The sequence below is a fragment of the Crotalus tigris genome, unplaced genomic scaffold (genome assembly GCF_016545835.1).
Source record: "Crotalus tigris isolate CLP2741 ecotype Arizona unplaced genomic scaffold, ASM1654583v1 scf7180000024341.3516292, whole genome shotgun sequence".
NCBI lineage: Eukaryota > Metazoa > Chordata > Lepidosauria > Squamata > Viperidae > Crotalus > Crotalus tigris.
This window is the reverse complement of record NW_024100511.1, coordinates 1,157,811-1,180,452: the sequence shown is the minus strand read 5'-3', so window position 1 is coordinate 1,180,452 and position 22,642 is coordinate 1,157,811. Positions and strand designations below refer to the sequence as shown.

Sequence of the window (22,642 nt, the reverse complement as noted above, 5' to 3'; positions counted from 1 at the left end):
GGTCATCTTTCACACAACACCTCACAAAGCTGTTGTGTGGCTTGAGCACATTTAAGTTTCAAAGCACTTAGTTGCGTCCCGGGATATTTGCATTTGCAAATGCTTCAGGCTGCAGGGAACGAACTCAGGAGCTGCGCAAAGTCCTCTTGGGGATATCTGGCAGATCCCTCCCTACCGATTTTAATTGCCAAACTTTCGGCGCAGCTTCTTTTTTACCCACGTGTCTCCTCCTCTCTTCCTGGTCTCCCTTTCTTTGAAAGCCGCTGCTTCGGGTGTGGGAATCAAAGCTGGAGAGCGGAGCTCAGAGGAAGCTGGGCCACCACTCCCCAACCTAAAGCCTCCCCGCCAAAGGGGCGGGGAGGTAAGGCATTCTTCGGGCAGCGCAGAACAGCGCCCCCCACCAAGCCCAGGTCTGCACGACCCTCTTCCGAGGAGACGGAGTGACGCTGAACGAAGTCCTCGCTTGGCACTGGGAGGGGGGGCGGCTCTCCTTCGGGCCATTGCGCGCGCCTGCCCGCCTGCGCGGTCTCTCCATTTCTACATCTCCCACTCTGCCTCTTTCCCTGCATCTTTAGGGTCGGTTCCAGCAGGGGCTCCCGTGTGGTCGGGAAGTGACCTCCCTGCTGTCGTCGCCGTTTTCCAACCCGGGTGGAGAGCTTGCATCCCAGCGGCACCCCCCCACCTGCCTCCCTGCCTGCCTCTCCTTCTCCAGCGGCGGCAGCATCGCTTCCCAACCAGCCGCGTACCCCGCCTCCCTTCCCTTCCTGCCTGCCCGCCTTCCTGCCTGCTCCCGCCCGTGCGCCTTTTATTTTGCAGGGCGCAGAGCCCCCAGCCCATGTGCTCGCCCAGCGCTCCCCTGCGGCGCGCCTCGCCTTCAGCCCGGGCCAACAGGCACGATGTCAACCACGTCGCACGACCCCTTCTACTCCTCGCCCTTCGGTCCCTTCTACCGACGCCACACGTCCTACATGGTGCAGCCCGAGTACCGAATCTACGAGATGAACAAGCGGCTGCAGGTTCGCTCCGAGGTGAGTGCGCACAGCCCGGCCAGCCACTGCGCCTCGGACCGGCTCCCCTCCAGTCTATTTGCGCGGCCCGGTTCGCGGCAACTCCACGCCGCCTAGAAGACCGGGAGGTAGGCGAGAGGCACAGCTTCTCTCTTTTTCTCGGGCACTCGTGCATCGTCGCAAGATTTCAGCGGCGGGGTTGTGGGGTATTATAGTTGCTTGGCTGCAAACCCCCCCCATCAACACGCACATGGCACGCACTCGCCAGTTGCGTGAATTGGAAGAGGCGACTTGGCCCAACTTGCTGCCGAGGGTTGGGGCGGAGGAGCAGAAATGCCCCCGTAAAGCGGTGGCCACATTTTGCCTCCTAGTTCTGCTTTGGACGATCTGATGGCCGGAAACGGACCAGGGTGCCTCTCCGGGACGGTCGCCCAACTCGATTCCCCCTGCTGGTCCCGGAGCAGAAACGGACGTTCTGGATGGTTCTTGCTTTAGCAGAAGTCTCTCTTATACGTGGGGCAAGGAAGGAATTAGGGCCGAACAAGTCTCGCGGAATTCAGTAGCTCAGTTACTTTCCTGTCACTTTCCAAGTTTTTCTCTTAGAGGGGTAGTTACATTTTTGTGGTTGGGGAATGGCAAAAGAAAGCCTGGGGTTTGGTTAGGTTGGCTGAGGTGTGCAAGGGACTCAGCCAACCAGAGGCTACCTTGAGGGATATGGGGATCAAGGTGTGACCTGCTTTCTGGCTGGTGTTTAAGGAGAATGGCTTAGATTTCCAGACACTAAAATGGGTTTGTGGGTTTCTTTTCCAACCATAGTTGTGCTTTCTGTTTAGAATTGTGGGGCTGGTGACCTCTTCCACTGAAGTTGAAGGGAAATTGACTCACAAATGGTCCTGGAAAATGTTGATTTCGAGGTTTCTCATATTTATACAAGTCCCAAACCAGTAGTGTGCTCTGATAGCCATTCCATTTCCGCATCATTTTGGACAATTCTGCTTTCCTGAAATATTTGATAATAAGGAAAGGCTTTGGCATAGCCGCTGATACTTTTCTGCAGATTTTTACTAGCAGTTCCTAGAACCCCCTTCCACTAGCTTGAGCTTGCAAACTAGATTTTGTGATTTGTGGCAATCCAGCTTGAATTTGGCAATTGATATTTTCCATGATTACAAGATGTTTGTTTTGGAGATGGCTTTCTTTTTACACTAAAGAAAGTTTTGAAAATATATTTACAAAGATTGAAGTTTATTAGCATGAATTGATAAAGATTGTAGTCAATTGAGTTTGTTCCCTGGTTACCCATTGCCTCAGCTGGTGTGCCTGGTTCTTAGGAAGGACAATGCTAAGATCTTTTCCCTGCTTCTGAGTTTTGCAGACTTCTTTAAAACTTTGATGACTTCAAAAGTTCTGCCCTTGTACAGGTTCCAATAGAGAGGGAAAATAAACATTCCATCAGCATGTCATCTTCATAAGGAATGAATCTTCACCACAAAAATTTATCAGATGTAGGAACTTGGGATCACTGCCCCATTATCTATAAATGGGTTTACTTACAGGCTATGACAGGATTTCATATCATAATCAGTGTTAAATGTGTGAATAGGATTGAAATGTTTGTCATTAACATTCTGCATTTAGTAATGAGTCTTCATAATTACATGTAGCAACTGTGTGTCTTATGGATCAGCAATCTGAGTGACTTCCAAACAGGTTAATCTATATTAATCAATGGTATCCAAAGATGGACTGGCCATACCTTTTCTGACTAACAAATATAATTAATAAGCACAAGAAAGCCTATCACATTCATTGCACCACAAATGATGAAATTTGTTAGTTTGAAAAGTGTGATCAGCGTTCTGATTTTTGGGAATTTTCTAAACAAAATGTTAAAGTGTCCTCATATCAGTTGTGCTCTGGCAATTTGGGATGACAAAGTGAGATACTTGTATTAAAAATGAATGTGTGTGTACTTTATTGTATTTTCATACAGCATCTTTTGTGAACTTGTCAATGATCTTAAGTATTTAGTCCTGGAAGATCTTTTCATGCCAGAATTTATGGGATATGATGGTGCCTAAGAACATATGCAGAATCATAACAACTAACTTTATTTTTTTTTATTTCCATAACATCTAAATACCTCCTTACAGAACTAATGTGTCAGAAACCATTAATTTCTTAAATTCCTAGTGATTTGGGATGGGATGTTTTTCCAACAGTTAGCATCCTCTGTTACTGGTCTACCTCCTAACTTCTGAACTACCTGCCATCACTTCTTTCCTAAGAAGAATAACAATCAGAATTGTGCTCTTTTCTATACAAAACATATTTACTGGCATTCAGATGATACATTTCTATGCTTTAGTTCTCCAGATTCCTAAGATATTGTTAAGTGAGGAATTTCTAAAACACTTTGACATTTGGATGATTAGTTGAATGGAAATGTTGACCAACAATTAGTGAGCTATTGTCATTTAATAACTGAAAAGGTAAAACATGGAATTAGAAGATGCTGGATTGTTTATTGAGATATGTACAAAAAGAAAGGTGGAGCTTTGATCACATGGTCAATGCTGCCATCCTGACTTTGTTGAACCCTTCTCTCTCTTCAGATGTTCCTAGTTGTATCCATCACAAACATACAAGATTGTCTGCAATGAACCTTTGTTCTCTCCGTTTCACCTTTTCTTTCCCCTAACCTAAATATGGGAGCAATCACACTTATTTGTTTTAAAGAGTCATGTCAGTGATCACAAGATCCAGTTTGGTCTAGTGGTTAAAGCATCAAACTAGAAAGCGGGTGACTGTGAGTTCTACTCCCACCTTAGCCATGAAAGCCATCTGGATGACCTTGGGCCAGTTATTTTCTCATAGCTCACCTCACCTCAACTCAAAGGGTAGTTGCTATAGGAAAAATAAAAGGAAGGTGTGCTGCATATGTTTGCAAATTAAAATATGCAGAAAATAAGGTAAGAGAACACCTGTCAGCTCTAGTTGGATTTAAATTACGGGTTCTGAGAGACTACATCCCAGAGTTTTGAAGGTACTGGCAGTTGTGATTTCAGAACCATTGAAACATATTTCTTGGAGCACTAAGGAACTACCTAAGGACTGGAAATGTGCTGATGTGGTTCCCATCTTCAAAAAAGGGGAAAAAATAAATCCAAGAAATTACAGATCAATCAGCTTGACATCAATACTTGGGAAGATCCTGGAAAAGATAATCAAAATACAAATATGTGAATACCTAGAAGTAAACAAGTTTATAACCAGTAGCCAACATGGGTTTGTGAAAAACAGATCATGCCAAACCAATCTTATTTCATTCTTTGAAGAATGACTAATTTAGTAAACCAGCAAAATGCTGTGGATATAGTATACTTACTTCAGCAAGGCATTCAACAAAGTAGACCACAACCTATTTCTTGGTAAGCTAGTAAAATGTGGGATAGACAACACCACCCCCAGGTGGGTTTATAACTGGCTAACAAATCATATTCAATGTGTAGTCCTCAACAGAACCACATCCACATGGAGGGAAATAAGCAGCAGGGTACCCCAAGGTTCCGTTTTAGGCCCATTATTCTTCAATATTTTCATAAATGGTCTAGATGAGGGAACTGAAGGAGAACTTATCACATTTGCAGATGACACTGAGCTGGCAGGAATAGTCAATACAGCAAAAGACGAGCTCAAGATCCAATAAGATCTTGACAGACTCAAACACTGGGCCCAGTCTAACAAAATAAAATTCAACATAGATAAAAATTATGTTTTACACTTAGGCAAGAAAGCCCAACTGTATAGGTATAGAGTAGGTGAAACTTGGCTTAACTGTGAGACAGATCTTGGAGTCCTAATGGACAATCACATAAATATGATAGAGGGATAGAATCAAGATTACGTGAACTTCCAGTACTGCTTTACAACGTGTGAAGAGCAATCTTCCAGGTAAAGCAAGGCAAACAGCAAAAGGCATGAGTAAAAGCCAGGGGAACGTAAACCTTCCTGGCAAAGACTAACTCCCCACGGCTTCTCAAGTTACTCCTATTCAGGTGTTTCTTATGAGGAGACTACTACTCTCGAGTAATCTTGCAGCCCTTCTCTGGGCTTGCCTATGGTCCACTCTCCTTGCCCTTGGATCAAGTGGAGTAGGCAGCTGTTCCTCATCAGAGGAGATTGGCTGCCTGTTAGCACCACTGCCGGTCAGCAGCCGATCCTCCCCTGTGTCTGTGCAGGCAGGCAGCTCTCCATCAACCACCTCACCCAATGCCTGAGGGACAGCATCGTCCTCAGCCCCTGGCATGCCTTCCCTGTTGGATTGTCCCAGATCCAATTCTTCCTCCTCCTCCTCTGAGCTGGCCTCTTGGGCCATGACACAAAGCCTTAGTAAGACCACACTTGTAATACTGCATCATATTCTGGACACCACAATACACAAAAGAATTGGAAAAAGTGCAGAGAAGAACAACAGTGGGTTGGAGGCTGAAACATTCCAAGGACAGTTACAGGAATTATGTATGTCTAATGAAAAGAAGGACTAGGAGTGATATGATAGCACTGTTCCAATATTTGAGGGACTCCTACAAAGACAGGGTCAAACTATTTTCCAAAGCACCAAAAGGCAAGAGAAGCAAAAATGGTTGGAACCCAAGGAGAGAGGAGCAACCTAGAACTAAGGAGAAAATTCTTAACAGTGAGAACCATCAACCAAGCTTGCTTTCAGAAGTTGTGGGTGCTCCAACACTGGAAGCTTTCAAAAAGAGACTGGACAACCAGTTGTCTGAAATGCTATGGGGTCTCCTGCTTGAACTAGAAGACCTCTGAGGTTCCTTCCAACTCTACTATTCTATGTTCTATTCCACCTTGAGTTATTTGTAAAAATAATAAATGTGAAATAAATAAATAAATAAAAATAAAATAATAAAATAAATATTTAAACTTGACTTTTGTTGACTTCATGAGCACATCCATCAAATGATCTTGATAACTGTGAAGACAGTTATAACTGTCGTCTTCCAAAATGCTTCCATTTTTCAAGTGGCTTACTGGGCCTATCTGTCAGAATCCAATTACATTTCATTGCTAGTTGTTGACTATGGAAAACCCCATTTCTGCCCTCTCTGGATTCTGTCATACTACGAAGGGGAAGGGGGATGAACAGAGGGGTTTTATGGCTCTCACTTCCTTCATTAAAACTTCAAAGGGACTGAATGTGGATCTCAACAAGAGGACTGACCATAACAATAGGGCCATCACCTTTCATCTACTACTCTCTGAAGTCTCCATTGTGCCAGCCGTGAGGAAAAGGGTGGAAAAGTAACACCTGGGATTGTCACTGGAAGGACGGTGGGGTGGGGGCTGCTTGGGAACACTTAAACCTTGAATGGTAGGGGTTGGCCTCTTGAATCCTGTCTAGAACACCTGCAACCATCTTCTCTTAATAAAGATGCCTATTGGAAGAGATATTCCAAGAGTTCTGTCTTCTTAAGATGTAAAGTGGGGTGGGTCCTTACATTAGACAAGATCTGCAGAATTAGTCCACCTGGAAGGCAGAACCTTGCCGGGGGACTTTGCAAAAATTACCATGTCAGACGACGGAGCAGGGAAGGGAGAAAACTCCCCAGAAAGGGAGCCACTGCCCCAACTGAAACCCTGCCAGATGTCAGAATCTGAGAGGTCAGATTCCTCAGGAGAAATGGTGGAGACACATAACCACAAACCTTGGTGGTCAATGGGCATTGGGAAGAAAGGGGAGTGGGAAAAGAAATCAAGAAAGATGACCCTGAGACGGGGGCCCAACCAACCAGAATGGAAGCAGGAGATGGGGAAATTCCTGTACGCAAGTGAAGAGAAAGGGAGCTGGGCACCGTACTGAGGCTGGATCTTAGAGAAAGCTATCAACCTGATGAAGAGAACCCTCAGCTCCCTAGGAGAAGAGAATTTTGAGCCCTATGGCTGCACCACCTCCTGGAGCAACTGGAGAGACACCGAGGGGGAAGTGGAACCTGCAGCCCCGGGGACGTCTGCTGATACAGTAGTCCCCACTCCCCCACCGACAGCGATCTGAAGACACTACCACCGACAACGAAGGCACCGATCCATTCAAAGATTCCCGCCACTGGACGTGAGATTCAAGGGGGAGCCGACACGCTTGGGGTTTCCCCTAACCCAAGTCCTCAGCTACATGGAGGAATATGGGCAGGACATCCCCAGCAACAAAGCCCATATACGGATCGTGCCATCTGCTCTGGATGGGCTGGCCACAGATTGGGTGGTGAACTTGCACAACTCCAATGCCCCAGAACTCAATGACTTCAACTGTTTCATGTCCTCTCTGAGAAGGCGATTTGAGGACCCCCTGGCTGATCGCAAAGCCTGCGAAAGGATAAAAATAATGAGGCAAGGCTAACGCCTGGTAGCAGAATAAACGCAATAATTCCGGGCCATTGCCAGCAAACTGAACTGGCCGGAAGACATCCTCCTTAGCCATTTCAAAGACGGGCTAAACTATGACCTATATGATGATTGCCTGCCCCGAGGGGACTCACACCAACTTGATGAATGGTATGTCTTGGCAGAGGAAGCAGAGATCGACCTACTGAAAAGGCACTGCTGAGGAAAACAATGGAGCCGCTCACTGCCTGAGTTGGCATGTGTACCACTGAAACCATCGGCTACAGCCAAGAAGCAAATGGAGTGTTTCAAATGTGGGAGAGAGGGGCATTGGGCTGTAGAATGCTACTCAAACCCCCCCCAGCACAACCCAGACAGATCACCGGCCAGCAGATCCGGGAAGTTTCCAGCTAAGCCAAAAGAACCTGCCATGAGAATGTTGGAGACTGTGGAATCCCCTACTTCTGCCCATTGTGGGGAAAGAACCCCAGCCTACATCACAGGGCTGGTGGACGCCTCAGATGACAGCTCAGAGGGCAAACCCCTGGTAAATGGACCCATCGCACCCATCCTCAAGACAGTGACTAGATTTAAATGATTGGCAAAAGCTACAACTATCGTTATTGGGGAGAATTTCAGTAGTGAAGATGAATATTCTACCAAAGTTTCTTTTTTTTGTTTCAGATGATACCCATTTTAAAGAAGGATGCTAACTTGGATGAGTGGCAGAAGGGTATTAATAAATTTATTTGGGGCGGGAAGAAATCAAGGGTAAAGTTTAAGATTTTACAAGATGCTCGAGAAAGAGGTGGACTTAAAGCACCAAATTTGAAATTATATTATGATGTGGCCACTTTAACTTTAGTAAGTGACTGGCTTAATTTAACAAATAGAGACATTCTTGTTCTTGAAGGATGGGATTTATTACATGGTTGGCACGCATATTTAATTTTTGATAAGAAAGTAGATTGGGTCTTTAAGTCACATATTTTAAGATATGCTTTACTTCAAGTTTGGAAAAAATATTATTATAAGTTAAATTATAAAATACCTATTTGGGGGATTCCTGGACAAGCAATTCAGGGGATTTCCAAGGGGGTGAATTTTGATAACATTTTGTATAAAGAGTTACTTATTCGGGTACTGATTGGCAATTAAAGTCTTCAGATGTGTTGAGGCAAGAAAACATCTTACAATCGTGGTTTCAATATTTGCAAATCGTGCAGAGATGGACTTTGGATAAAAAAGTGGGAATTACTTTAGTAGATGAAAATTTGGTAATCCAGATCAAGGATCAGATATATGCCCATATTAAAAGAATTTACAATGAGTTAATAAAATTGGATTCAGAAACAGAGTTAGTAAAAGATTGTATGATTAAATGGGCCCAGAATATTCAGGAACCGATTTCATTGGATTTATGGGAGGTAATTTGGACCAGAAATATTAAAGTTACGCAGGCCCAAAATTTGAGGGAAAATTTTTATAAAATGTTTTATAGATGGCATCTGGATCCTAAAAAGTTGTCCTGTATGTACCTGAACCTGCAACCTAAATGTTGGAGATGTGGTTGTTTGGATGCAACCTATTTTCATGTTTGGTGGACTTGTAAAGATATTAAAGCCTTCTGGATTATGATTTGGTGGAACATTCAAAAGGTTTTTAAAAGGAAGATTAAGTTTACTCCCCAACTTTCTTTTGGGCATTTTTGTGGATTTTAATGTTAAAGAAAATATTTTATTGTTGAATTTAATAACAGCAGCAAGATTATTGGTGGGTCAATATTGGAAGAAGGATACTCTGCCTTCTTTAGAAGAATGGGTATTTAAGGTTTCTAATTTAGCAGAAATGGCTAAAATTTCTGCTTATTTAATGGACCATTCACAAGAGAGATATTTTAATGTATGGAGAAAATGGATAGAATATGTTCAGAAGAAGTATGGAACTACAAAGTTTCATTTATTTTATGAGTAGTGAACTTGTTTATAAATTTATGATGTTAAAGTTTGAAGAGAGTTAAGGGTTAATATGATTTTGTTCATTGTATAATTAGTAAACTTAAATAGATTATGTTTAATGCTTGTATAATCCTGTACTTTGCTCTGTGAAGTCGGGGTGGGGAGGGGGGTGGAGGGAGGGGGTGGTGGGTGGATGGGTCAGATTTTAAGTAGTTCAGATAAAGTAGAAATAGTTTTACTGTATATAATATTATTGTTTCAATTTGGAGAGAGGAATTGCTCTGGCATTTCCCCTGGACCGCATCTGGAGTAAGAAGGTAGAAGAAGGTGAGAAGTAAGTAGGAAGGTTGAGGAGAGGTGGAGAGTGAGGAAGAGGAAGAAGAGGGAAAGAGGCAAGTTGGTTGGGGGTGGATGCGGTTTGGGGGGAAATGGGTGGGCAATACCGAAAGTGGTGTGTATCAATTTGTTTTATTTTTTATCTGAAGTATTTTTAAGATTGTAATGTATTGTAAAATAGAAAATAAAAAACTTTATAATAAAAAAAAGACAGTGACTATATTAATTCCCCACATGCCTGAAGCTGTGAAGGTGAAAGCCTTAATAGAGTATGGCTGCACCCGCTACCTCATTAGCCTGACGCTAGTGGGGAATCTGGGCATTCCGTTGAGGAGACTGGAACAACCAATCTCATTTGGCCAGTTAGATGGGTCCATAACGGGGGGGTGCCAGCTACCCTAGCCATTTTACCAATACACCTCTCCCTGGGCAAACATGAGGAAAACATAACATTTGTAGTGACCCCAGGCATGGAATGCCTGATGATCCTAGGGATGGAATGGTTAAAGAAATGGAACCCCTGTGTGAATTGGAAGACGGCAGAAATCAATTTCCCGAAAGGGGACCCTATGGACTTAAAATCCCAAGGGGGGCTACCAAAATTAAGAACGGAAAAAACATCCATGGGAGAGAAAAAGGGACTACCAGAAATACCAGAGGAATACAGAGATCTGGCTCAAGTTTTCAGTGAGGAGAGAGCGGATGAGCTCCCCCCCCCACTGACCCACGGACAGTGCCATTGAATTCAAGCCTGGGGCAAAACTCCCGAAGCCCAGATTATACTCCATGAGCCCAAAGGAGAAGGAGGAAATAGAAAGATTCATAAAGAAAAACCTAGAAAGGGGGATCATTGAGCCAGCCAAGCCTAAAGTGGCCGCTCCGGTCCTCTTTAGAGAGAAGGATGGCTCTTTACGCTTATGCGTGGATTATAGGCTCCTGAATACAATCAGTGAAAGCAACCTATACCCCCTGCCCCTCATGAAGGACATGTTGTCACACCTGTCGAAAGGGAATTTTTTTTTTACTAAACTAGATCTAAGGCAGTGCTTCTCAACGTTTGTGTGACGGCGACCCCCATCACACAAACGTTCTGCGCATGCGTGGCGCCCATGCGTGACGCGCGTGCACGGCGGCGCCCCATGTGCGATGCGTGCGCGCGGCGGCGCCCCCGTGCGCGATGCGCGTGTGCAGGGCCGCCCCCGTGCACGGCGCGCGTGCACGGCGCCGCGAAAAATGGCGGATCGCCACCTTGGCGACCCCCGAAAAATGGTCGATCAACCCCAAATGGGGTCGCGACCCATAGGTTGAGAACCGCTGATCTAAGGGAAGCTTACTATCGCGTGAGAATTAAGGAATGGGATGAATGGAAGACCGCATTTAACTGTCCAATGGGATGCTACCAATTCAAAGTCTTGCCATTTGGATTACAAGGAGCCCCCGCAGTATTTATGCAATTAATGACGTTCTAAGGAACGTCTATTTAAGGGGGTCCTGGTTTACTTAGACGACATTCTTACCTTCACCGAATCAAAAGAGGAACATGTCAACCTAGTCAGAGCGGTTTTAAGGAAACTGCGAGCCGCCCACCTATATGCCAAACTCTTGAAATGCGAATTCCAGCAGGAAAGGATAGACTACCTAGGTTATCGCATATCCCCACAGGGCACTGAAATGGACATAGAGATGGTCAGAGCAGTATTAGAATGGGCACCATCCCGCACAAGAAAGCAACTGCAAAGTTTCCTGGACTTCGCAAACTTTTACTGCCAATTCATCCCCTCATTTGCCCACATAGCCCTGTCCCTCACGAACTTACTAAAAATGAAGGGAGCATCCTCAGTAAAACCTAGCCAGCCACTAACATGGACAGTGGAGTGCCAAGCGGCGTTTGAGAGATTAAAGAGACTTTTTCTGCCGAACCAGTACTGAGGCACCCAGACATGGATAAGCCCTTTGTAATACAGGTGGATGCAAGTGATGTGGCAGTGGGAGCTGTACTATTACAAGAAAATGATGAAGGGGTATTGCAACACTGTGCGTATACACCTAAGAAACTCATCTAAATGGAACAGCGCTGGCCCGTGTGGGAGAAAGAGACATACAGGATACATTGGTCATTACTCACGTGGCGCCAGTTCCTTGAAGGCAACAAAATCCCTTTCCAGGTGTGGACAGAGCACAAAAATTTGGAAGCATTCAAAACACCCAGGGAGCTCAACCCCAAGCAAGCCCGCTGGTCCCAGCATTTTCACCAATTCCACTTTACGCTCAAGCATTTGCTGGGGGGAAAGAACTTCCTGGCAGATACACTATCTCGCATGCTCCAATATAACAGCACGTGAGCCACTGACTCTAAACCAATGATGGTAGAATCACAACTGGCAGCGCCAGTAACCACCAGAGCCCAAGCTAAATTAAAACCACAGTTGGGCAGCCAAAGCGGCGTTGAATTCCGGAAAAGTTTGGAAACAGATGAATTGTTCCAGAAAAATGAACACGTGTACACAATGAAAGATGGGCTGCCTTGGGTGGGGGAAAAATTATATATAACAACAACCCAAAGAGTCACATTCATGCAGCTTTGCCACGACACAAAATCAGCAGGGCACTTTGGATTTGTAAAAACATTACACTTAATTAAATGGCAATTTTGGTGGCCATCCATGAAAAAGGACATAGAAAGTTATGTGGCCAGCAGCCCAAAATGTGCAACTGCCAAGAGGTTGCAAGGGAAATCACCCGGACTGTTACAAACAGTGGCAAATCCCTCAGCCCCCTGGAGGGAAATAGCCATGGATTTTATATGGAATTACCAGAAAACAATGGGAATCTGTTGTCTGGATGGTCATGGACTTGTTTTCCAAACAAGTGCACTTTATCCCTTGCCAAAAGATTCCCACCGCAAAAGCCTTAGCAAAACTTTTTGTCCAGCATATTTACAGCTTGCATGGGGCACCCCAACATATCATATCTGATAGGGGAGTGCAATTTACATCTGCATTTTGGAAAGAATTTTTATCCCTCTTAGGGACCGCTCAGGGACTGACACCTAGCCATCATCCACAGGGAGATGGACAAGCAGAACGAGTCAGCCAAACTTGCCACGCCTGTCCTGGGCCTGTTTTCCCAGTCTTGACTTGATCTTGCCCAAGATCAGATGTGCAGGATATTAGTAGATTATCCATTAGGCTCCAATAAGTTTACAAAAATCCCATTAACTTTTAGTCCCCTGAATAGCTCTGGGACCAGCGCTCCTCTAGAGGACTATTCCTTACTGATTCCCATTGGGATTCAGTTTTCAAACGGAGGCCTCTGGTTTCTCCCTTTACTCTGGGAAAGGGGTTTTTCATTCTTTCTTCCCTTCCCAGCATAACGCCTTTGTAAATTCCCCCCCCATTCCCTCCAACTTACCTCCGGCGACAGAGCTTGCAGCTGCAGCTCCGACGGCCTTAAAAAGTCCGGCTTGCCTCGTGGAGGCCGCAGGGCTTCAGAATGCTTTTGCATATCTTGCTTGCTCCGGAGGCTTACAGCGTTGCTCCAAACGGCAGCGATCAGCTAGGGAGGGCGTTTCTCTCCCGTCTCCCCCCGAGGAGCGCGTGTAGGCTGGGTGAGTTCCAACCATTCGGAACCAGAGGGGGTGATCAAACTTGAGCCGCGGCTGCCATTTTGCAACCGTGTGGTCATCCCAAAGCCTTGCCGACTGCAAGGGAAGGTGGGGGGTGGTGGAAGAAAGGACCTTTCCACCTATTTCGGCAGTACTTAGTTTCAGTTAAGGGCGCTTTTTTCCTACTTTATGGCTCTCAGTCCCTGGTTATCCATCCGCCCTAATTGAAAGCCTAGATCTGGACAGGGCCCCCGCAGCTCATGGCTGCCATCTTGGAGGCTTCTTCTTTCTCCCAAGGCCACCATTTTGGAGCATTCTAGTGTTCCACCTAAGGTCTCACTGAAGCCTCCTTTGACAAGGGCCCTTCCCAGGTTGTAGCAGCCAAGGTTTGCCGGGGAAAAAATTCTCTCTGGTCATCCTTGGAGATTCCCCTTGTGGCATTTGGAATTTATCCTTTTATTCCTTGGCATAGGCCCAAGAGTTTTTATTGGGCCTTCTGGTGTCTCCAGTCCTGGTCACCACTTGGCTTGCTGATTACCACAGTAGTTCCTAGCCTCTGACACTGTACAGCTGCCACTTTTTTATACTGCTGGCCTGGCAACACAGCAAGCCTCACTAGCAGGCTGCAGTCCACCTTCTGGTGGAAATTATAGCGGCTGCAAGTAGAACTGGTTCTTTGGATACCACTGGTTTGGTGACTGGGGGGATAGGGCAGTCTTTTTCCAGCCATTGCCCTACATCCTTATCAGCCAATTGATCTCTTTCCCAGGTGCACCTTCTCACGCACCTGAAGTTTTCATACCAGCATGGAGGATAACACGGCTTCCCAATCTAGGGCTGCCTCTCCTCCCTCTTCAGTCCAGAAAAGGCACAGATCTCCTACCCAAGAGGCTGCTGGTAGGATCGCAGCCAAGGTCAAACCCAAGGCTGCCTCTGGGGGGAAAATCTCCAAATTGGCTGAAAAACAGGCCAGCAGGAGACACTAGGCACTGGAAAAAGAGTTTTCAAAGGCTCAAAAACAGGCCTGGGCTGAGACTGCTCAGACGGAGTCCATCTTTTTTTAATTGCCTCTTCGCCTTTCCTCTTCTCCTCAGGAAGTCTGGTCACCGGTAGAACCTTCCACTTCCTGCGGCCAAGCCGCTCTGGAACCTGAAGCACATACATTCAGGTCTCCTACCACCCCATGGGCCCAGCAGGCCCCGGAAGCCACTTTTACATCCATGGCCACAGGGCTCAGAGTCCTCCCTTCCATCCTTGGAGAATAGGATAAAGGTCCTGGTGGCTCAGGCGGTGGAGCGGGCCCTTGCAGTCAGGACTCCGTCGTTGCCCAGAGCGGAATCCTTGCTTTCCCTTCCTCTCTCACGTCCAGTGCATCACAGTTCTCTTGACCCTCCTTCTTCCCATTCTTCTTTTAGCGGGTCTCATTAACCCTAGAGCAGGATCAGGTGCTTGACGCCTCGTGGTCAGAGGAGGAGGAATCGGCACCGGATCCGCCCCCGTTCTGCGATCTATTTAATCCATCCCTTTTTCTACCCCTGCTTCGCAAGGCTAGTTCTGCAGCGCACATGCGACCTGACCGGTCCGCTCCAGTGACATCTACAACGGATTCAGGGGCAGACCCAGTCTTCGTTGAACCGGTGGTCATTCAGCACCACGTTCCATGTCCAGCTTTGTTCCTCAACGCAGTTAAGAAACAATGGGCTTCCCTGGGTACCATTCCTCTTCCTGATGGGAATGATAAGTTATTTAGCGTGGCTTCAGAATTAGATGAGGCACTGAACATTCCCATGGTGGATTAGCCCCTGACTCACCTTTTCTCCCTTCCACTATTTCTGGGGATATGACTGAGGCCTTAAAATCTGAGGAATGCAGATCGGAAATGATATTTAGAAGGTCCCACTAGGCGGCAGCGTGCTCTATCAGAGCTTCCACTTCAGCCTCTTTCTTCACTAGATCCGCCTTTATCTGGCTTCGTCAGCTCCAAGCCAGAATTTCTCCGGACGATGTCCACACACATCAGGACCTGAACAAACTAGTGGCCGTGATGGAATATGCTTCTGATGCGACTCTGCACGCTGCTCGGTTTTCCTCCAGATCCTTGGCGTCCAATGTGACAGCCTACTGTATGCTCTGGCTAAGACACTGGCAGGCAGATGCCAAGTCCAAGTGACATTTAGCAGCAGCCCCATACCAAGGTAGCAAATTATTCGGGGATGCCTTAGCCCCGTTTCTGACCGAGAATGAAAAGAAGATTCTGGACCACCTTATTAAGCGGTCTGATGGGTGGACTACTCCTTACAATCATAGACAGTTCTTTCGGTCTGCCACTATTCCTCCAACCACACAGACTTCTCGGAACTTCACTCCCAGGCAGGACCGTCCGGTTGACAGACCGGCCCCAAGGCCCAGACAGCAGTTCTAGTCCAAACGGTCCTTTCGAGGCGGGGGACATCCCTTCCAGAGGAAGTGATTCCCCAGTGGATCCTCCCATAGGGGGAAGGCTTTCCCGCTTTGTCACTCAATGGGAGGTCACCACCACAGACACCTGGGTCCTGGAAACCATTCATCACGGCCTGTCTCTGGAATTCATTTCCAGCCCACCAAGACGGTTCATTTCTTGTCCCCAATCAAAAATGTCTCTAAGGAAAGGTCTCATGCAGGAGGCCGTCCATCACTTATTGGACATAAGGGCCATAGAACCGGTGCCTGCAGCTCAAAGGGGCCACAGATTCTACTCCATTCTCTTTGTGGTCCCCAAGACCTCGGGAGGATGGAGAGCAATCTTAGACTTAAAATGCCCGAACCTTTATCTGGCATATCGAAGGTTCAAAATGCAAACACTTCGGTTCATCCTAGGTAGCATATGAAAGGGGGACTTTCTCACTTCTGTGGACCTCACAGAGGCATACCTTCACATCCCCATCATCTCCGGCCACCGCCAGTTTCTCAGGTTCAGTTACATGGGGCATCATTACCAGTACAGGGCACTTCCATTCGGGCTGTCGTCAGCCCCAAGGGTCTTTTCCAAAGTTCTGGCGGTTCTTGCGGCCCACCTGAGATTGATGCTGGTTCGGGTGCAATGCTACCAGGATGACATCTTAATACAGTCATCCTCTCCCCGGGGGGCTCTGGCAGACCTGAGACTGGTGATCAAGGTCCTACAGAGTCACGGCTTTTTGGTCAACTTCAAGAAAAGTCAGACAGTCCCATCAACCAGATTGTTCCACTTAGGGGCCATAATAGACACAGTAGAATGTTGGGTTTATCTGTCCCAGGAACGCAGGGACAGTATACAGTATCCCACGGTCTGCAGAGAAAAGACTCTGTCATCCTCCGGTCTTTCCTGGCTTCTGGGAAAGATGATATCATGTACCTCGATCATACCCTGGGCCAAGTTACACTCACGGTCCCTCCAGTGGTTTCTGCTTCCCTATCAGAAGCAGGGGACCAGCACTTCCACCCGAGAGGTAAGGATCCCACCACAGGTCCTACATTCACTCAGATGATGGCTTTCTCCAGCCATGAACAGAGGGTCTTTTTTCAAGGAGCCTGGTTGGCTCACAATCACGATGTACGCCAGCCTATTCGGCTGAGGAGCACGCTATCAGTCACAGTGGGCCCAAGGACGGTGGTCTCGGTCGGACCTGAGACACAATATCAATTGGCTGGAACTCAGGGCCATACATCTAGCCCATCGCTACTTTTGCCACAGCATAGCAAAGCAACACATGCTCGTCCTCACGGACAATGTGGCGGCAAATGCCCATGTGAACTGGCAGGGGGGCACCTGATCCCGTGCACTCCTGATCGAGGCCCAGCAACTGGGATCCTGGGCAGAGACCAACCTCGCCTCGATCAGGGCGGACCACATCTCGGGGGAGGCAAACAAAAGAGCAGACATCCTGAGCAGGTCAACCATGGACCACTCAGAATGGCATCTGCACCCGAATTTATTCAGGGAAATCATCCACAGATTCGGTCTTCCCATCATAGATCTGTTTGCCTCCCAGACAAACACACAATTCCCGCGATTCTTTTCGCACTTCCCAGTTCAGGGGGCAGAGAGAGTAGATACCCTTCGGGTTACATGGCCAGACGGCCTCCTCTATGCCTTTCCCCCTCTTCCCCTTCTCCCAGCGGTCATCCGCAAGCTTCTGCAGGAGAGGGCAGAGGTTCTTTTGGTAGCCCCTTTCTGATCCGTTCTTTCCTCATGGGTGCTACTAATACCAGGCCACCTGTGGTCCACAGGTAACCCTTATGGGAATTGCCTCGGGTCCTTCAGGCTCTTACAAAGGCTCCTTTCAAACCCCTCAGTTCGTGCGACTTGAGATCCTTATCCCTTAAGGTCGCCTTCTTGGTGGCTATTACTTCAGCCCGGCGTATTTCTTAGATGGTGGCTCTCTCAGTCAGGGACGATCTGTGTGTCTTTCACCGGGACCGGGTCACCCTTCATTTGGACCCCACCTTTGTCCCCAGAGTTAAAAATCTCAGGCAAATACACCCAATTTTTCATTGCAGTTTGCTGAAAAGAGAGCATCAGTCACCTTTACGGCCAAAAATCCCACCACCTCCACCTCCAATCATGGTGGAAGGTGAGATAAAGGAAATCCTAGATTCTAGAAGATATCATGGAGCAACTCAGCACCTAGTAGCATGGAAACACCTCCCTGCTTCACAAAACGAGTGGTCCATAAACGTCATGTCAGAGCCCCGAAGCTATTAAAGAAGTTTCATACAGAGTATCCTAACAAGCCAGACTAACTTTTATACCTGTTTTATTTTCTTTTCAGGTGGATCTCTCTTATTTTTAAGGGGGCAGGACGTCAGAATCCAATTATATTTCATTTCTATTTATCTGACAATGGGAAAACCCCATTTCTGGATTCTGTCATACTACAAAGGGGAAGGGGAATGAGCAAAGGGGTTTTATGGCTCTCACTTCCTTCATTAAAACTTCAAAGGGACTGAATGTGGATCTCACCAAGAGGACTGACCATAACAATATGGCCATCACCTTTCATCTACTACTCTCTGAAGTCTCCATTCTGCCGGCCATGAGGAAAAGAGGGTGGAAATGTAAGCCTGGGATTGTCACTGGAAGGACGGTGGGGTGGGGGCTGCTTGGGAACACTTAAAACCTTGAATGGTGGGGGTTGGCTCCTCAGATCCTGTCTATAACACCTGCAACCATCTTCTCTTGATAAAGATGCCTGTTGGAAGAGGTATTCTAAGAGTTCTGTCTTCTTAAGATGTAAAGTGGGATGGGTCCTTACACTATCCATGCAAGTTTCTTCATAGAATTTTGGAAACTGTCTTTTTCCTTTTTTCTTTTCTGCAGAGTTTTTCCGCTCTCTGATTTTGTCTAGAGTTACCATTAACATTCCATACCATTAACATTAACATGGGTTAACATTCCCAGGGTTACCAATTACGGCTGATCCTACCTAACTTCAGCACTGATTGAGTAATTGCTGCCTCTGCCAAAGGAAGTCTGGAACACATGACACATACAGTTCTTGGAAGTCTCAAAAGCCTCAGATAAATGTGAAAGGTCAAGGCTTATTAATCAGTAAAAACAAAATCCTAAAATCTTGTGGTGGTAGAAAAAGTTTCCTGAACCCCATTTTGGGGTCTCTTGTTTTCTGTCTAGCAATAATGGTGTTTCTTTCAAGGATGTGGTGCTAGCAGTAAGAAGCTTGCCAGGATCAAACTTACCAATAGTAGCATTGAGCTGGATTGACAGATGTTGAGATTTCTGTCAGTCTGAAATAGGAAAAGTTCTTCAAACAGGTCTCTGGCAATATAATGAATTTCACTGGGGGGGGGGGTGGGAGGCAAAGACAGGATGTGGCTGCTGGTCCCCAACAGCATCTGAAATTAAGAGCTCTGGAATTGTGCATGATTTGTTTCCTGAGTAAATGTGTTTAGAATTAGAGGAACTGTTTACATTTTTCCGCATTTTTCAATTTACATTTGAATTGGAAGTCAGGCATAAAGCAGAAATCAAAATATTGCTAGATGTTGCAAATGTATGATCTGGGATTTTCCTCTGATCATTTTTTTTGTTTCGTCCTCCAAGTGATTGAGACATACCTGTACTTAAATGGAAGTTGGAGGACCATCTTTCTTGCCAGGACCAAGTCAGTGTGAATTAAACCCCAACTCCATCCTTACACAATACATTTTTCCCTTTTTATAAAAGAAGCAAGCAAGAGCTGTTCTGCATATGATTGTTTTTTACATTTGAGTTATAAGGTGCCTGAAAAATAAAGGAAGAAAAATGGTAATCAGAGCTTTTGAAAAAGTAGTTTAAATCTGAGATTGGAATGTTTTCCCCATGTGTGCTAGTTTTAGCCTATTGAGCTGAAAAGTTTCCTGGTTTGTATCTTTGATTGGAAGTTTCAAAGTTTTACTTTCCCACTAGTGGTCAGGTCACAATCTTGATTTTTTTTTTTTTACCATACCATGTGAATATCCCTGATGTCTAGGGAAAAAGTGAAATCGTAGGAAAGGAGTTGGGTGAGATTCCTACTCCATCAACTGAAAGCAACCTATCTGTGTTCTTACGAAGCATGAGTACCAGGGTGACCATAGCTAATTGTGTGAGCCTCCTGTTTGGATGGAGTAAGGTTATGTAGAATTCAGGCAAAACGGAAATGAAAAACATCTCAAGAAAAGGCAGGATTGTAATGAAGAAATTACACAAGTGTATCCATAAAATCCTCAGCAATCAAGAGAAACCTCTCTTTTATCTACTCCCTAGGATCTCTTAACTGAATAGATTTGTTCAGAATTAAATGATATGATTTTAAACTATATTGGGAAAATGGAAATGTAGAAATAGGGCCCAGAGCTGTATGATTTTTCTTTTTAAAAGAAATTAAAAGCTGTTGTTCTGTCCGCCAATGCACAAGTGACATCTTTAAAGGTTCAGTTCTTTGATCTTCACAATCTGAGATGGACTAGACTTTGTGATCTTATGGAACTGGTAGATGTCCGAAGCTTAGGCAGAAGACAGAACTCAGCCAATTTTCCCAAGATACCTCGCAGATGGTTTGGATTAATATTTGGAGAAGAAACCAATAGGAAAATTTGGGATTGTAGTTAAATTGGGGGGTTGTAGAAAGGAACAATGAATTTCTGAAACCCTGCCCACAAATGCATGGATACAGAATTATACAGAATAGAATAGAGCTGGGAGGGACCTTGGAGGTCTTCTAGTCCAGCCCTCTGCTCAAGCAGGAGAATCTATATCATTTCAGACAAGTGACTGTCCAATCTCTTCTTAAAAACCTCCAGGGATGATGCCCTCTTCTTTGTGGCAGCCCCTCAAATACTGGAATACTGCTATCATGTCACCCCTGTTCTTTTCTTTAGACTAGCCAAAACCAAGTCCTGCAGCTGCTCTTCATATGTTTTAGTCTCCAGCCTTTGATCATTTTAGTTGCTCTTCTCCATCAGGATGGATGTAGACTCCACTGATTGTGGTTACCACTGACTGATTGGTAATTTAATCCCACCTGCTCAGACTAAGACAAAAAAAACTCTGCCACGCCTCCTTCTGGATGTGACTTCCCCAGTTTTGTCTTAGTCTCGTGCTCAGACAAGGCGCTTTTTAGAAAGCTCCCTAGTTAAGCTTGATTCTTCCTTTTGTTCTTTTAAACTATTCAAATTAAAATTAGTTACCTTTAAATTCAAATTTGATCAACCAATTAGAATAATTTGGCTTTCACTTCCAAATTAGGAATCCTTGGAGATTGCGTTGGCGGGGGGATAAGGGCTCTGCCCTTCCTCCTCTGCAGCCCTTTGGGCTCTGAAAAGGGGAGGCTGCAGACTTCGTTCGGAAGGGAGCTCCCGTTCTGCCGATCTGTAGCCTCTTTACAATTCCGCCGATCAGCTGAGCAACGGAGATCAGCTTTCGGCTCAGAAACCATTTGCTCGCGTCGAGATCTTGAGGGAGAATTCCTGACTGCAGCTTCATCCGGTTCGCAGCGGAGGCTGCGCTTCTAATCGCAAGTGCTTGGGGACCGGGGGAGGAATTCGTAAGAATCAAAGCCTCTTCGTGTTTCCCTGCTGCGCTATTTATTCTCCCGTTTTAAAAGGACGCCAAGGTTTCCCTTTGCTTCTCCGGGTCTTAAGGCCGGACGGCCGCCATTTTGACCGCATGGTTTAGCGCGGCTGCTACTAGGAGGGCCCACATGGCGGACACCATTTTGGAGGCCTAACTAAAATCTTTGCAACATCCTTGGCAGTTATTCCTGCATTATTGCAGACTCATAGTTGTTACCTGTGTCACTTGGTCTGTGAGCAGACCTGTTCAGGGGGGAAGATATTCTTGTATCCACAGTGGTTGTGGTGAAACTTGTGGGGGCTACTCCAGGTGTGGGCCTTGGCTGCATTTGAGCAGACCAAGGTGTTATTAACTGGCCCTAAGGCCTAGAAAAGAAGAGCGAAGAGATTCTTTTATTGACCACCTGTTTCTCAGTTTAGCCAGTGACCTTTTGTCACAAGGCCTGTACAAACAGTATTAGAACACTGTCTGGCTGCTCTTGCCATTGCCTTCTGTTCAGAGCGAGGATCGGTTTTCCATCTCTGACTGTGATCTGCGTGTTGGGTTCCTCCCCCCATTTCTAGGTACTACTGTCCAGGAATACCTAGACTGCAATGGCAGACAGCTCCTCGCCCCAGGCTTCTCAGTCCAGTGTCCCCCCCCCCGCTCAAGCAAAGCGCAGATCAGAAGAATTGGATGTGGGGGGAAAGAAAAAAGCTAAAACCAAACATCTGTCTTCCAAAGATACTTCCAAATCAGCCGAGCGAGAGGCCACAAGGAGACACTTAGCATTGGAGAGAGAATTCTCCAAGGCACAAAGACTCAGATCCAGTGGGACTGAAATGGTTTCCCCCGCCCCACTGGATACTCCTTTGTCAGAACCTCAATTTGAATCATCTCAGGATGTCCCAAGGCCTTGGTCTCCTCGGGGGGAAACTGAGCAGGTTGGTCCTCCTCGCTCCTCTCCTTCATCAGCACACCAACCACCTGAGACCAGGTGTGCCTCAACAGAGGTTGGGGCCAGTTCCAGGGACCAAAGGGAAATGTCCCAGGCTCAATTCCAGGCCTTCATGCACCACGCATTCAGGCAGTTTATGTCATCAACTGAGAGTAGCCAGGTGCAGTCCCATCCTACTCCTGAATCTATTCCCCCACCTCAGGTGGAGCGTGACACTAGACCTAGCTCTGCTGTTTCGGAGACATCCTCACAATTAGGGGAGGAGGGATCAGTGGAACTGGGAGTAGCAGACACTCCCTTGTCTGAGGAGGAGGATCCAGCTCCTGAACA

At 46.2% G+C, this 22,642-nt stretch overlaps 1 protein-coding gene across 8 annotated transcripts in view; it reads left to right on the top strand.

Annotated features, from left to right (window-relative positions):
- The first annotated feature begins 272 nt into the window (after positions 1 to 272).
- LDB2 (LIM domain binding 2) overlaps positions 273 to 22,642 on the top strand; it is a 375,607-nt gene continuing 353,237 nt past the window's right edge. For all 8 annotated transcript variants that reach the window (XR_005554670.1, XR_005554671.1, XM_039326503.1 and 5 more), the window contains exon 1: positions 273 to 1,028. Coding sequence is in view for 6 of the 8 variants with exons in the window: in XM_039326503.1 (XP_039182437.1) it covers positions 897 to 1,028 (132 nt within the window). In the remaining 2 variants the exon portion in view is untranslated. The remainder of the gene's footprint in view (positions 1,029 to 22,642) is intronic.